Source organism: Osmerus eperlanus, chromosome 9, assembly GCF_963692335.1.
Source record: "Osmerus eperlanus chromosome 9, fOsmEpe2.1, whole genome shotgun sequence".
In the NCBI taxonomy this organism is placed as follows: Eukaryota; Metazoa; Chordata; class Actinopteri; order Osmeriformes; family Osmeridae; genus Osmerus; species Osmerus eperlanus.
Genome location: NC_085026.1, coordinates 3,096,681 through 3,112,035, shown reverse-complemented (window position 1 = coordinate 3,112,035; position 15,355 = coordinate 3,096,681). Strand labels below are relative to the sequence as shown.

The 15,355-nt window shown below is 43.5% G+C and overlaps 3 protein-coding genes across 12 annotated transcripts in view; 1 reads left to right on the top strand and 2 right to left on the bottom strand.

The window, feature by feature from the left end:
• Window positions 1-733: 733 nt before the first annotated feature.
• rmnd1 (required for meiotic nuclear division 1 homolog) lies at window positions 734-4,594 on the bottom strand. Of its 6 annotated transcripts, none has more exons than XM_062469371.1 (12): window positions 4,441-4,594; window positions 4,002-4,064; window positions 3,621-3,888; window positions 3,340-3,445; window positions 3,180-3,255; window positions 3,021-3,060; window positions 2,823-2,923; window positions 2,584-2,690; window positions 2,401-2,465; window positions 2,049-2,125; window positions 1,754-1,874; window positions 734-1,282 (listed from the first exon to the last, which is right to left on the bottom strand). In XM_062469371.1, the coding sequence occupies exons 3-12, from the start codon at window positions 3,885-3,887 to the stop codon at window positions 1,133-1,135; spliced, it is 1,110 nt and encodes a 369-aa protein (XP_062325355.1). In that variant the 5' UTR covers window position 3,888; window positions 4,002-4,064; window positions 4,441-4,594; the 3' UTR covers window positions 734-1,132. The 6 variants fall into 6 exon arrangements, with proteins under 6 accessions (XP_062325355.1, XP_062325356.1, XP_062325357.1 ...); XM_062469372.1 differs by having other exon boundaries at window positions 4,002-4,060; window positions 4,441-4,586; XM_062469373.1 differs by having other exon boundaries at window positions 4,002-4,051; window positions 4,441-4,575.
• On the top strand, window positions 4,058-9,499 carry ccdc170 (coiled-coil domain containing 170). Of its 2 annotated transcripts, none has more exons than XM_062469367.1 (8): window positions 4,058-4,967; window positions 5,206-5,388; window positions 5,732-5,947; window positions 6,322-6,522; window positions 7,609-7,782; window positions 7,931-8,173; window positions 8,524-8,727; window positions 8,860-9,499. In XM_062469367.1, the coding sequence occupies exons 1-8, from the start codon at window positions 4,923-4,925 to the stop codon at window positions 9,166-9,168; spliced, it is 1,575 nt and encodes a 524-aa protein (XP_062325351.1). In that variant the 5' UTR covers window positions 4,058-4,922; the 3' UTR covers window positions 9,169-9,499. The 2 variants fall into 2 exon arrangements, with proteins under 2 accessions (XP_062325351.1, XP_062325350.1); XM_062469366.1 differs by having other exon boundaries at window positions 4,060-4,967; window positions 5,732-6,049.
• A 138-nt stretch (window positions 9,500-9,637) lies between these two features.
• syne1b (spectrin repeat containing, nuclear envelope 1b) overlaps window positions 9,638-15,355 on the bottom strand; it is a 91,626-nt gene continuing 85,908 nt past the window's right edge. For 2 of the 4 annotated variants that reach the window (XM_062469363.1, XM_062469360.1), the window contains 6 exons: window positions 14,942-15,142; window positions 14,342-14,470; window positions 13,770-13,982; window positions 13,394-13,486; window positions 12,421-12,479; window positions 9,638-10,668 (listed from right to left, as the gene is read on the bottom strand). In XM_062469363.1, the coding sequence (XP_062325347.1) occupies window positions 10,410-10,668; window positions 12,421-12,479; window positions 13,394-13,486; window positions 13,770-13,982; window positions 14,342-14,470; window positions 14,942-15,142 (954 nt within the window). In that variant the 3' untranslated portion in view covers window positions 9,638-10,409. The remainder of the gene's footprint in view (window positions 10,669-12,420; window positions 12,480-13,393; window positions 13,487-13,769; window positions 13,983-14,341; window positions 14,471-14,941; window positions 15,143-15,355) is intronic. The other 2 variants (XM_062469361.1, XM_062469362.1) reach the window with 1 other exon arrangement.

Here is a 15,355-nt window from a genome sequence, read left to right as displayed (position 1 = left end):
ACCGTAATTGCTTATTCGTAAAGTCATCCAACACTAACAGGTATTCAGTTCTGACTCTTAAGTGACAAATATAGCCGGCGTACAGGGTGAACTGTAATTTGCAGTAGCAATGGTTAACACCAATTATCATGGATGACGTTACATATTCTAGACATGAACTTTATGTGGATTCATAACATAACATAACACTCACTACTCATGTAGAACTTGGTGTACAAGATACCAAAATAGAAACCTTACACCCCATCATTGCGTTACACTGCTTGGCATGGCGCACTGACATTTTTTGTTTGTAAAATGTAATATAAATGCACATTATTTGAAATTGTTTATTTACAGATTGTGTAAAATAATATAAAACAATAACTTACACTGCTAATGCAAAAATGGCAGCTTGTCCATACTTGTTTTGTTTCAATGTGTGTATCTGAATGAGCAAATGGAAGTGTAGTATATGAGATCTGTTTTCCTTTATTTAGGCTTTTGGATTGGCTGCTGTTAAAATGTTTCTTAACATTTGTAGAAATTACATTCCTGCCCATGTTATACGATGTAATAACTAATAACTAAATGCAAAATGTTGTTGCACTTTTTATATTTGAAAGCTGAAATTAATGCAAATGATTGTAAATCAGGCAAAATAAAAGTATTTTAAATCTGCTCCTTTAAGCACAGCCTGTTTTGTGAAATATTTATTTTCTAATTGTATCTCATCAGATTTTAGACACAAATAGATTATCAAATCTGTTTTTATTATGACTTATTTTACCAGACAAATAAATGGTCATTTCCGCATAGAAATACAGTCAATACAAAACAAACACTCCAAAACACACACACCAACAGTGTTCAACATTACACTCTGTCACACAAATGTACACTGAAACAGATTTATCTATATAATAATTTAAAATAGGTATTGGTATGGAGTGAAATTAGCTAAATCCAATTAGCTATTTTCTTTTGTCAGTGTACAGTAAAATCAGAAATATGTCTCAAATTTCTCATTATGATCCAAAATGTTACAAAACTAGTTTCTTATCCAGCAATGCTTTCTTGTGTTTGTTCTTCGTACATATTTTACTTCCAGTCTTACATCCAGGTGAACTATTGCCACCGTCATCGTACCTCCTCAGAAGATGACTCTGGCGAGTTCGAACATCACCTCAATCGTGATGAGTATGACGATCATCCACTCCAGCCTCAAGCTGTGCTTCTCACTCAGGTGGTTCCTCATCAGGTCTGTCAGCTCCGTGCAGTGCTGCAGCTTCTCGTTCACCACCTGAGACACCACCACAGGACCAGACCCATCACTTCCTTAGATCTGATCTCACTACAGATCTGTTTAATGAGTCGTTGTGCCAAACGTAAAGTAGGGCCAAAGGAGGGTCGTTGTTCATTTACGTCTGTTGTTTTTAATCTTGAAAGATAGTAGCCATGAACAACCCTCCTTGTCACAGTATTGGCACATACACATAAAAAGACTGACTTGACATTTATACACTGCAGAAATGAACACAATAGCACAGCTACAATATGTGTACATATGCCATGTTTGATACAGGATGTGGCAAGACCCACAATGCATCTGTTGGACAAGAAAGTTAAACAAAATTTACCCAGCAATTCAGAAGCAGGGATTTGGGACTGTAACCCATGACCCAACATACGCACTACGCAGCATTGCAGAATGGAGCTTTGGTTATCTAGCCCTGCCATGGTGATGTGTGGGGGTGACCAGTGGGACAACTACCTTGACGCGGCGGTTGATGCTGAGGAACTGACAGGTCTTGTCATACAGCTGCTCCAACTCCTCTCTGTCCCAGTAGAAGTCAGGCGTCATGAGCAGGTCAGAACTCAGGTTTATACAGTGTCTGGAAACATCGAACACAAGCAGGGAAAAGAGAGTTAATGGGGGATGCTGGTATTATCATCATCCTCATACACATTTTATGGTTATGTTTAGATACATTTTACAAAACAAAATACTTGCCAACATTTGAATAGGACTTCATTCAACAATAACTTTTTCAGCTGATTAAATTTACCTCAGAGAAAAGAGCTCCCCGATTTTCTGCAACACATCTCCCCTGGACAGCTTAACACTTTGACCAGATTTCAGCATCTGTTTAGAAAGAGTCAGTCCACTATGTTGGTAACGTTTAATTCAAGTATCAGAGAAGTAAGTTGGGTGGGCTCAGGTTAGGTAAAAATATGAACAATGAATGTGGTGTGCCTTTAAAGGTCAAACCAATAAAATACGCATTACACTCCGTAATCAGATACTCTATATTTGTACAAGCACCACTATCCATTAGTACTTATGAATAATAGATTATAGATGGTCCACAGTCTTTGTTTTTCAAGTGTTAAAGGTTTTATGGTTGGAAAGTGATTTACCTCTGGGATTGACTGTATGGAGTCTACAAAGCTGTCTAAAGACACTTCCCAAATCGCCAACTTCACTGCAACACAACAGAGACAAAGAACAGCTGTCTGAATGCCAATGTTTTACACGTACAGTAACAGCAACACTATATTGTTAATCACTGAAACAGTGACAAAACACTGAATTCAGCTAACCTGACAGGGAGAGAGCGTTGGAGAATGCAAACTTCTCCAACACTGCTTGGTCTTGCTCCATCTCACTGTTCAGAAGGAAGTTACCGTGGTGAAGCTTGGAGTTTCCTCTGACCCAAACCAAGAGAAAAGTCATCCAATTAACACTTCCTGTTTTTACAAAACATGTAATCACCAACTAAACAGCTTTAAGATATATATATATATATATATATATATATATATATATATATGGTACATACTCTCCAATTTGATAGTTTATCTCTTCATTTTCCCAGTGGATCAAAGCCACCTCATAGGGCTGGATCTCATGCTGTTCTAGAATTCTCATTGCTTTTTTCATCTGCAATAACATAAAGGAAAATATTACATTTGAACCAGTGTGTCGTCACAAAAAGTTAACTACATGCCTATGGGGTTTATGATGCAAAAATTATTACCGTTTTTTCTTCAACATTCCAGAACACAACTGAGCCTTCCCTAGAGTTGAGAACCATCAGAGTTTAGGCTTTGATAACAGCACTGTTCAGACTAATCAACATTTGATGTCCACAACCAGTCATGCTTACACATACAGTACTTTGATATTACAGACATACCTGAAGAAAAACATTAGTGCATTGTCTCCTGGTTTTGAAACATTGTCTGTGCATATTACCAATACATTTGAGGCATCTGAAATGAAGATATATTCAAATATGAGCATATTCAGGTCTAGAACTGGCAGAACAATGATTAAAACAGTTGATGCATGTTTACCTCTTGGCAAATCTACTTCATAGAAGCCATGGGCTATGAGATCATGGCAGAGAGTAGGCAAATGATATTGGTCTGCAGTAGCATAGGCAATACACTGCATCACATCCTACAGGAAGAGAGAGGGGCATACTGTAATTTATGAATTAAGTAATCAATACAACAACTGGATGGAAAGTATCAGTATTATTTTAGTGGCATCAACTTTGGCAGTATTAGTAATTGTAGTATTTGTAGCATTAGTGTTATAATGCCCCAATGTGTCAAGTCCGGTGTAAAGGTACCGTGTCCTCCTGGACAGGTTGGTTAGCTCTGGAAGGTTGCTTGGTTCTCGGCCCTTTAGGTATTCTCTTTCCAGGAAGAGGCACAGATTTGAAAGCTGGCTTAAACACAGTTTTGATAGGCAGTGTCGAGTAGAAACGCATCTGTACACTCCGGTACTGGGTGAGATCACTTGAGACAGCTGAAGACGTCCTTGTGTTGAAACACTGTGGCTTGCGCAAATTATGTTGCACAGCTTGTCCTAATGTCCAGCATTGGTCACAAGCCATTCTAGGAAAAGATACTGAGCTGTTCAAGGCTGAAAATGTTTTTGTTTGTGTCTCATACTTGTGTTGCTGGACTGGATCTGTCACACCAGAATGGGATGACACAGCTGTCCTCACCAAAGGCTGATGAATTCTCAGTCGGCAGAAGAGAGTTCGGAGAATCATACCTACATGTACTGACTCCACAGACAGATGGGAGAAAAGAGATTTGTCATTTAGTTTCATCATGTTTTTATGAAGACACCACTACATCGGAATCTCACGTCATTGGAAGATTGACCTTGGCTTCCGATCGAAGAGTGCACATGTACACAGATATAATCGCAATACAAAGTTTGATTATAACCATTGTAACCACTAGACATCATATGTTTCATGCGGCTCACAGAAGCACGTTATAATCGTTTGCCACAGCAAAACGTTTAGCTACTTTGTAGCAAGTATGGTATGCAAAGCATGATGTAGCATGCAAGCTAGCACAAGCTAGCTACCTTGCTTCAATGAATGGAATAGCAAGAAACAGTTTGACACATCTTAAGAACGTAGCCAAACTCACCAAGTCACACTTTTCAAACAAAATATTGTACAGCCAACGACGGCTATTGTCATAGTAAAACACATCGGTAAGTATTCAAAGATAACTAAGTGTCATAGACATGACAGCTTGTTTTGTAGTTCTTTTGCGCCACGTCGCATTCGAATGACGACTTTAATAACGCGACTTGTCCGAATATTTTTAAGACGCACCCCTCCGAACTTGCACTTATTGTTTTGAAGACGATATTATTACTTTCGAGCATCAATTGTATTACAATACATTTGGTGGTTAGGATAAATCATTCAAATAATACATAAACACATATGTAGCTTTCCACACTATAGTAGTGGTGTTACGTAAGTAAATACAAATACGCAGTACGTTTCCATCTAGCGCCCTCTCTGGTAAAACATTAGCCAATGTTTTTTGTTGCCTGGAAACTTCAAACAGAGACGTGATCTAAGCTGAAGACATCTTTATCATACTAACTTTATCCTACAATGGAAGGCATTGATGTAGACGTACAAGAAAGAAGATGGGATGAGGTAAATCAGTGACTTGACTGTATCTTATTTTGAGAAGATACATTTTACATATTGAATGGGTTGTTTCACTTAACTTAAATAACTACATGAGATTTTTCATGTTTTTTAAACTTAACAGTTTACTTAGCAAATGGGACCATAATTAACCAATTGTCATAAGTCTTATTATACAAATATCTTCAGAAGACAGTTCAAGTTTGTTGAACTGGGACAGATTGGCCTCTTTCCATCTTCTCAGCAGGATGTGGTTCATGAGAGAGACCGGCTGAGGATGAGAGTGGCTGTGCTGGAGGAGAGCATGAGGTCGTACGAGGTTGAGTGTAAAGCCAGCAGAGAGACGGTGATGAGACTGGTGTCAGAGCTGGGCTGTGAACGCAGGACTGCAGTCAGCACTGCAGAGTCGCTGGAGTCCCTCAGACTGGTATCAAGCCCACTTCCATATAACACATTTTACATAGACTTTTTTTTCGGTTAGTTGACGTTTTTATCCAAAGTGACATACAAATAGTGCATGAAGAAAGTACATCAGAAAATCAAGGATCAGAAGTACATAGTTCTAACATTATTTCAGTGGTTAGTCAACGAACAGTCTGTATTTACCAGGCATAAAACAACTATGTACAAACAGTTGACTACTATCATACTGTGTGTGTTCAAAATTAATCATTATCCTTTTCTATAGTAGACAGTGAGACCGTTACTTTTGCTATTGTGGTGTCCAGTGGGCCTCCAGTACTGTCTACCTCACTGAACGTATCTTGCAGGAGTTGAACAGTGCCCTGGTGTCAAAGAGGAGCGCGGATATCCAGAATCAGAGTCTGCTGGAGAGGCTGGAGGCCGGCAGCCGAGTCATTGAGGCAGCTAAATTGGAGGCAGCATGCTTGGAAAAGCAGGTCCAGGAGCTGGATACGAGACACCGTGCCAGCCAAGGGGAGACCCGGGCAGCCCTGGGCCAACTGAACGATCTACGGGACAAGCTTGTGGGTCTACTGCTGGGCCACACTGGAGAAGCCCTACAGACTGACAGAGAAATACTGCAAAGTCTGGCTGACCTTTGCTCCAGGGAGGGGAATGCAAAAACTGTAGGCTAGCTAACTGTGGTCTTTCTCTATAGCTCTTCCTCATACTAGTGTTGCTGTTTACATACAATAATAATAATAACATATTTACTGAACCAAGCAAAAATGGTTTTAAAATACAATCCTCCTCATGTACTTCTACTATTGTCTATCTTATGTTGCCTCACATTAGCATTTTTCCCCTCTTTCTGTTTATGCTATGAGGCGGCTAAAGGAATATGTATTTTGTCACAAAGACTGAACAATAATACTTTTTGAATCATTGAACGTTTCAGACCATAACGGAGCTGGAGAAGAGGCTGTCCGATGCATCAAAGTCAGTGGTCCTGGAGTCGGAACTCCGCCGTGGGGCCCTGCAGAGGGCTGAGCTGGGCGAGCAGCAGGTGCAGGAGCTGAGGGAGAGCCTGCGGGGCCTGGAGGTGGAGCTGCTGGCAGCAGATGTCCACCGGGACGGCCTGAGTCACAGCAGGGATCATGTGAGCGCCGTCCCCTTGTGATGACACGTTGTGGCAAAGGAAACATAGGCTGTTTATCAATCCACGTTTTTTTCCGTTCTTGTGTTCTTGCGAACTCGTTTGACGTCATATTTTATTGCCCAAGTACGGTTCCAATCCAAACAACACAAGTCACCAAGAACACACGCATCTTAAATCGTTTTCCGTCCTCGCAGTCTTGCAAGACCGTTCTCGTAAGACGCTTGGCAAGAACGCAAGTACATTCTTAGCGTTCTTGGGATTGATAAACAGTCAATCCACGTTTTTCTACGTTCTTGTGTTCTTGCGTTCTTGCGTTCGTGCGAAATCGTTTGACGTCATCTTTCATTGCCCAAGTACGGTTCCAATCCAAAGAACACAAGTCACCAAGAACAGAAGTGTTCTTGATCCGCCCCTTTTATCGAGGATGCATTGGATGGTGACTTGGTCAGCGAGAACGCATCTGATTTCCCAGAAGTCATTGCAAGTACACACGCATCTCAAATCGTTCTCCGTCCTCGCGGTCTCGCAAGACCGTTCTCGCAAGACCGTTCTCGCAAGACCGTTCTCAAGACCGTTCTCGCAAGACGCTTGACAAAAACGTTCTTCTCAAGAACGCCAGTATGTTCCTAACGTTGTTTTGATTGATAAACAGCCATAGTGGAGGGCAATAAGTGTCGTCCCATTGTGATGACACTTCGTCAGCTGATTTTCGTGGCATTGGAGTGACACTTGGAAGGTAATCATACTGTTTGTGATGTGCCACTCTGACACCATATACCTCGTGAGGTCTCTGGAAAAGTTAATATTATGTAAGGCGCTGAGATTCATTACATTACATTTATTTATTTAGCAGACACTTTCCCAAGTGAAATACAAAGTGGGAACATAGTAAGTGAATCAGATAGTGAAGCACTAGAAGTGCCTGGTTCTAACAGTATTACAGTCGTTAGTGCAGAGGAGCAGTCTGTGTTTTTCAAGACACAGTGTTATCCCATTATGATGACACATTCTCTGCTGATTGGTTTGGCTGGCGTTGGACCCACACCTGGAAAACACCTGTACTGATTGTGATGTGCCACTCTGCAGTATGAGCAGTTCCTGGAACAGGTGTCGGAGAAGATGAAGGTTGATAGCATCGCTGCTGACCTGGGGTTCGACATGAGGCTGCACCTGATCCTGTCCCGGGCAGAGCAGCTGGTCAAACAGGAAGGGACAGCATTGGTGGAGAGCAAGACTCTGGCCCACGGTCTGCAGAGGAAGGTACAAGTTAAACACAGCCTTCTTCAGGGGTACACAGTTCAGTATATTTAGGTTTCACCTGAATTCCTACGTCCCTTTTCCCCCCCCTCTACTCGGTGTGTACATGCTTGGGTGTGCTCATGTGTGCGTCGACTCACGCCTGTCGCAGCTGAAGGCCCTGAAGGAACGTTTGCAGAGCAAGGAGCTACACATGGAGTTGCTGAGGAAGAAGCTGTACGACCTGGAGCAGGAGAAGAACGGACGCTCGGCCCTGGCGGTGCAGCGAGACGGCGCCCAGCTGGAGGCCCGGAAGCTGCAGAAGAAGCTGGAGCGACTGCGAGGGGAGCTGGGCTCCGCCAAGCTGTCCAATACAGAGCTCAAGGCCCAGCTCTCCCACACCAACGAGCTGAAGGTAGAAGGGAGGGGGGCCCAGACCCACGCCTCTAGAGGAAGGGTCATCTAACCAACTGGCAGATGAGATGCTACACTACAAGTATATGTTGTTTGTCGTGTATGATTTAAAGCACTTTAAAGTATTGCATTCTATGAATTAAACTGTATGGAAGTTTCAAGTATTTCCCTACTTATGGTTTCACCAAATACTGACCCAGAATATTTTATCTTATAGTATATATTATAGTATATTTGCCATATTTAAGATTCAATAGCCTCGTGGTGTATTTGGATATCCTGTGGAGTTAACGGTCTCTCACATGAAATGTAGCCAGCGGTTCAGGCCTATGCTGTGTCTGCTATGCTAAGCTCCAAGTCCTGGAGCAGAGTCAGTCCCTGGGGGAGCAGAGTGGGAGGCTGGAGGAGCTGGAGAAGGGGAAGGCCGAGGTGGAGAGCTCTCTCACCATGGTGAGGTCAGACCTCCAGAGCTGGGAGAGGACGGCCAGGGAGGACCAGCAGCACCTTGCCACTCTCAGACAGACCTTGGCCCAGCTCACCGAGAGGGAGAGAGAGGTGGGGTGGGATGAGGTGGGGTGGGATGAGACTCTTACAATAATTAATGTCTGTAGATACTCGATGAGTACCCTGAAGGTACAGTGAATCAGTAATGAAAACAAAAGTGGTTGTTGGCTTTTTCTGTTCCAGTTGGCTGACTTTCGCATGGTGGTCTCCAAGATGGTGGGTCTGGACGTCACATCTCTGACCCTCCCCGACTACGAGATCATCAAACACATGGAGGGCTTATTTAACACCCACCACCAACACCACCCTCATCTCCACTACCCTCACTTCCACCTCCACCACCCCAGGCTGACCTGGCCCTACCCTGCCCAGCAGCACCCTCACCAACCCTGGGTCCAGGGCAGCGCTGACATCCCTGGGTCCAGGCCTGCCCTCTCTGCTGCATCTCCGAGGCCAGCTGCTCCCCAGGCTCTCCCTCTGCATGAAACCTAGTCCAGTAAACTGGAGCTATGGGACTGCACTCTGGATAGAAGTGCGAATGATTTATCAAGCTTTCTACATACATGAATGAACCTAGTATTGAGTACTGGAAGGGGAAATCTTAAAATCAGGATAAATAAAACTGGCACATATTCATATTTGACTGAAACTGAATGGCGAAGTACAGGGTATTATAGCATGTGTAACATCATTAATATATAATTTAATATTATATGGGTTTGATTAAATATAGCTCCTTAATATGCTTCTGTTTCTTGTTTCAGTGTTAGATGGGGTTTTCAAGGTCAACACCTAGCAAACCATTTTCCAGTAGTATGTTAAATAAAAGACACAATTACAAAATTGGCAATTGGCATTCAATGTTTGTGATTTTGGGCCAGTTATACATTTATATTGTTATATACAGAACTTATTCAATAATTCTGGGCTGTGATACATTTAACACTGACATAGAGCCATACAAAATATATGGTGTTTTTAATACATTAAAATGTTCAATATTAATTGCTAATATATTAGATATCGTCAGTTTAAAAATAAAGGATGTAAAGTACATGGCCGACGTATTTGAAAGGTGTTCAAGTTTCTCATCTTATAATATAAGACTTTCATGATTTTGTTTGTTTAACGTACACATGTTCGACAATTCAGGTTAAATAGATTCCTACATCCAGTCACAATAATTTGTAAAAGTCAACTATTAAACACTGACAGACCTGGAAACATAGTAACTGTAAATAAACTGCATGCCAAAATACATGTAAAAAAATAATTGCAATATAAGATATCTTGACATGTTATTTTACAAATGTTCAGTTGTTACAAGCAAACTTACAAGCAAAATGTTTCATCAAACATAACAAAAGGTATCATGGTTAGCTAGTTCTAGAGACCCATCTGCCTCCTTGTTTCACAGTTTAACAGTTCCAGCCTTGCAGTCTCAACTTCTTTTTGGTTCTCATGCCAATGTCTCCACAGACAACTGACAGAGCATTAAGTAGAAAAAAACTGTTGCTTTTCGCCTAAGAGTAGCACACTACAGACACAGACTGGTTGACGTGGAACAGCAACAGTGTTACAACCCAGCGGAGCCATGTCCAGGATCATATTCACAGATCTGGTCTCAGGTTGATCTGATTTGACTCCATCATCAAGGTGGGACCCAAACACAAGGGTTCCAGTTGGACAGGAATCCCAGGCCGGCCTCTACCCCCGCCTGGTCTCCACAGGGCTCACACAGGAGGGGGGCCATTGGTGTAGCTGAGCATGGGGTAAAAGGAGCGGGCAAAGTTGTTGGACTGAGAACAGGTGTAATCGTCCTCGGTCAGGGGCACCAGCCAGGCCACAGCCAGCAGCAGGAGCAGCATGAGGACCTGCAGGGGCAGCGCCACCCACAGGACGCGCCGCAGGAAGGACGGAGGGCGGGGCGGCAGTGGCAGCGTTGTCTCGGGGTCAGAAGGGCAGGAAGCGGACCCATCGCCTTTGCGTGACCTGCGGCCAGGAGGGGAGGGGGGAGAGAAAGGGGACGACGCGACGACAGGACAACGCCGACAACACACGTTTAGACCATCATAGCGTCCTCTGATGGGAACAGTCACAGATCCCTCTCTGTCTGGGCATTAGAGTCACCAATGTCATACTGAGTGCTGGCGGTATGTCGGTTATGTGTCTGGACTTAAGGGCTGTAATGGGCAGTGTGCAGGTTTTACAAGCTTGATCGAGTGACCTAAGCTAACAAGTTAAACTCATTATGAATGATGGAGTAAATCTAATCGTGCCAAAGTATTAATACTGAGTGTAATTCTAATATAACTAGCTATGATATTGGTGATCAATACTTCCATTTGGTGTTTGAAGGACGAGCAGATAGATGTGATACACTTAATAAACTGTGAAGACGTTACAGCACGGTACAATCCTATTCAAACCGCAGAACAAACATTTGAGCTGGCATTCCTTTGTAGAGGGTGTTAGGACACAAGACAAGATGCATGCTGCAAGTAGCAGGTTGATGGGACGTTCCTGAAAAGCTTGCTTTGGGGATTGTGTCCTGGTAGTTGCAAAGCATGCCAAGATGGGCTCAGAGCAGAAGCCGTCTCGTTAACAGGCTACCTCTCTGGCCTTTATTCATTTCTGTGTCAGTTCAACCCATACGAATACCAAGTCATCTGTCCACACTGGCTACTGTCAGACTGACTCTAAGGGCACTTCATCCAGCTGGGACTGTTCAGCTACTTACATTGTCTAAAATACATAATATAATGACAGCGAAACAGGTATTCAGGTACATACACTAAGGGTTAAACAGTGGATAAATGTAACAATGAATTAAAAGGGTACTGTCTGTTTATAATGAAGCTTCCCCAGGCCCACCTGTATTCCTGGCTTAGCTTACACCTTAGCTGAGGTCTATCACACCCCTATACTGGACTGCACAGATGATGCCTGACTTCAGGTAGCTAGAGGCTGCAGTGATGTCTGTCTTACACTCATGTCACCAAAATGACCCCTTAACACTTGAGACCTTGAGACCTGGGAGGCGAGACCCAAAGATGGCAGATTGGACAAGGAGGAGGAGGGGGGGGAGATGGTGGATTAGTTAGTGAGATAGAACAGATGTGACACACAAGAAGAAGAAAGAGAAAAGGGAAAGAGAGAAAGAGAGAGCAGACTGCTGCCATTGTGTTGTTCATTGCAGACGCTTGCTGGCTTGGCAATTAGGAGGAAGGGTGTGCTTTCCCAGTGACGGGGAAGAAAAATTAGCACTATAGAGTTACCAAGGTGATTAGAGAAAAGGTTTATGTTACTCACAGAAGGTGCTCTCTGTGTTTTTTTTAAATGTATTTATATATTTGCGGTATTACAGTAAGCAGCCGGGAAAGTCGGCGGAAATAGAGGCCTTGCGTTAATTCTTAGCGTAACGTTTAGCGTCGGGACGTGCGAGGGAATCCTCGTCTAACACCCTAGCCTCTACGTAGAGTCTAGAATATAGAAGATGATGGAAGTCATTGTCATGAGCCAGTAAGAACGAGAGTTCCACATGACGTTCTCTCCTCCTAGAAACCGCAGCTCATATCTACAGCCGTTTCTGAGGCCCACACTGGTCACTGAAATAGTGTGAGATTCAGGAGAAGGGAGAGGAGGGGGAGTGGGCTCCAGGGAGTCTGAATGGGTCTCCTGTTGCATCATGGGTAGATGAGTTCCATTATCTTCTGGGTGTTCTAGAAACCAGGAGAAAGGTACCTGCGGTGTGGACTGCTCACAGAGGGTCCAGGTTGAGACAGACTACATTTGCCCCGTGGCTGTTTGCAATGAACAGGGGGGTAAAAGAAAGAAAGTATGTTTCAGTCCAGGCAAATAAAGACAAAGCTACCGATGAAAGAAATCCCAAATGAGGAAGAGTGGAGCAGCAACCAAAAATAAAATCATGTGTGAAGGTGAGAATTAGCTCATGGAAGGATAAGGCGTCAGCCTTTTCAAAGTGTCTGATTACTTTGAACTGCGTCAGCTTGTTGGTAATGCTGTTACAAGGTGAATTTAAATGCTGAGCTAAAATGCCTGCTATGAAAAACAGAGGTTACTATGGGCAACAGAGAAATATCATGCACATTCTTCAATAAATATCTTATATATCTTGTATTATGTAGATGAAAGTCATTGCTAGTTAGGGCGCTGTTCATTTTACAGTACATAAGCTTTCCCTCCTGAGAATTGAGTTACAACAAAGCAGGCTGGTTAGGTATCAAAGGAAGCAGTTTTCCTTGGTTGCTACAGTACAGAGAGACTACAGTGATCTAAACAGAGGATGAGACCGGGGGAATCTAAGAAGGAGGTGCAGAGGGAAGAAATCTATCATGGAAATAATCATTTAAAAACCAAAAATGATCATATGAAATGTGTCTACAACTAGGGCTGCAATGCCAATAAGGAAAAAGTGGAAAGAAGAGAAAAAAGAATGGTGAAGAATCAGTTCTCCAGTGCTCTGGGGGATCCACCCCTGGGGGAGTGGGGGGGGGGGGGGTGACATGCCAAGGGAGGTGGCTGGAGCCAAAGGTCGGAGGTCATAGAGAGGTGTGTCCAGGTGCACGGGGGTGCATGGGGGACTCTGGTCCAAAACTGGGCATTCAGGGCTCATGTGACACTGTATCTCAGGGAGGGGGCACCAAAACACATTCCATCTCGGGTGGCGGTCTGTAGCATCGGGACTATACGTTACCGATCTACGGCGACTTGGCGTGCTGCGGCCTGACACAGGGCTGAGGGAACCGGAGGTGTCCAGCTCATCAGCCGACGACCACGAGGACAGATCCTGAAGGGATGCAAACCGACACGGTTAGGTTGGGTTAGGGAGTTTATCAAAAGAGCAAAGTGGCAGAGAAGGAGTAAGGGAGAGTGACTAAAAGTAAGAAAGAGAGAGTGAGTGATAAAGACAGAGAGAAAGAAATAGCAAGAAGAGACAGAAAGACTGCAAGAGGAACTAGAAAGAGTGAGAGACAAGACCAACTAAAAAAGGAAAAGGAAATTACGATGATTTTCTGAGCAAGTCCTTATCACAGTGCCTCTGGCCCAAGCCCGGCTGCGTATATGTTCACCTGTTGACTGCTAGTGAGGTCCAGAATCTTAGCCAGCTCCCTCAGGTCTCTGGTGACCTCCTTCAGCAGCAGTTTGAGTCGGTTCCCAATGACGTGCACCTTCTCCTTGGCCTCCAGGCAGTCGCTGCCATCAGAGTTCACCAGCAGCTGGAGGGACATGTCTTGGAGAGAGGCCACCTTCAGCTGGGAGTCCAGAAGCTCTCTCCTGATTTGCTGTAGGGGAGAAGGGGGCTTAGAACCTTGAGATTGGGTTCACACAGAGAACAACAGCAGACGTGTCACCTTCAGAACAGAATGTGATTGTTTTGAGACTTTCACTTCGGAACAAGATCTAGAACTAACATTTTCAAGACACAAACGTCTCAGCAGTTGTACCCTACGTAAACCAGGTTGTAAAGAGACAAGTCACCAACTATAAGATATACAGTACTGTGCCATATGTCTTAGGCGCCCAAGATACTGTTCATGAATATTATTTTTTGTCTTCTGTATGCATTTTGGGCTTTGTTTTTTTAAATATTAATTTGTGCCTGATGGACTATGTTGATAATGAACTCATAACCATTGTGTACCGTGAGTGTTTTGTGATGTTCCTGGAGGACATCACTCTCCTGGGTGGGGTCAATGGGGACAATCTCATTTCTCCTGCGGTCAATGTTCTCTAGCCACAGCAACAGGCCATGGCTCATCTCATGGAAATCCTAAACATCAGACCAGTTCAGAACACAGCATTTATTCATCCAATGCGACAAGAAGTGCAAGTCGCAAAAGCAGCAGATAATCAAGGTGTAGATGTGCACGGTGTAGACAGTATTACAGAGGTTAGAGCTAAATAACAGTCTGTGTTTACAGGTTACAGTGCAACAACATAATTTTTCAAATACCACATCACAAAATGTCAATTTCGTAGGTAGTTGTCAACAACATCATCATCATATCTCAAATACATACAACATCACAAAAGGTCAATTTCTTTATTCACTGATATTCTGTCATGCTAATCCCAAAGAGTAAATACACTTTCCTCATACCCATCATCTCGCCTGCCTAGTGCACAAACACAAGCTCTAAACCGATGGGATCCTATCTTCTACGTTGCCTAGGACGAAAGAATCTGATAAACGAAGAAAACCAAACTGAATGGAAAGGTGAGTGAGGCAGAGGACACCTACGTGACACTGCATGAGGGCGTCCTGGAGCGAGGACCTCCAGTCCCCCATCGAGGAGCCCAGCCGGTCCCAGCGGTCGTTCATCTCCTTCAGCCTGACTTGCAGCTCCTGGGAGCCCTCTGTGTCCGACTGGACAAACTCGGCGCTGCACAGGTTGATGGACAGGACTATAGCCTTGCGCTTGTCCACGGCCTTCTGGAGCTCCTGTTAACGGGAGGACTGGTAATTGACTGATTGTCCGTACAGGGTAGAAGTATGTTTGTGAACACTCGGATGTGACAAATATTGTTTGATAAATGTATATAAAATGTAGCGTTGCAATATAGTATATGGCATGTACTGTACATTTGAATTAATACAGTATACTACATACTGTATATATTTATTAATATATACTTTTTTTTAAATCACACTCAC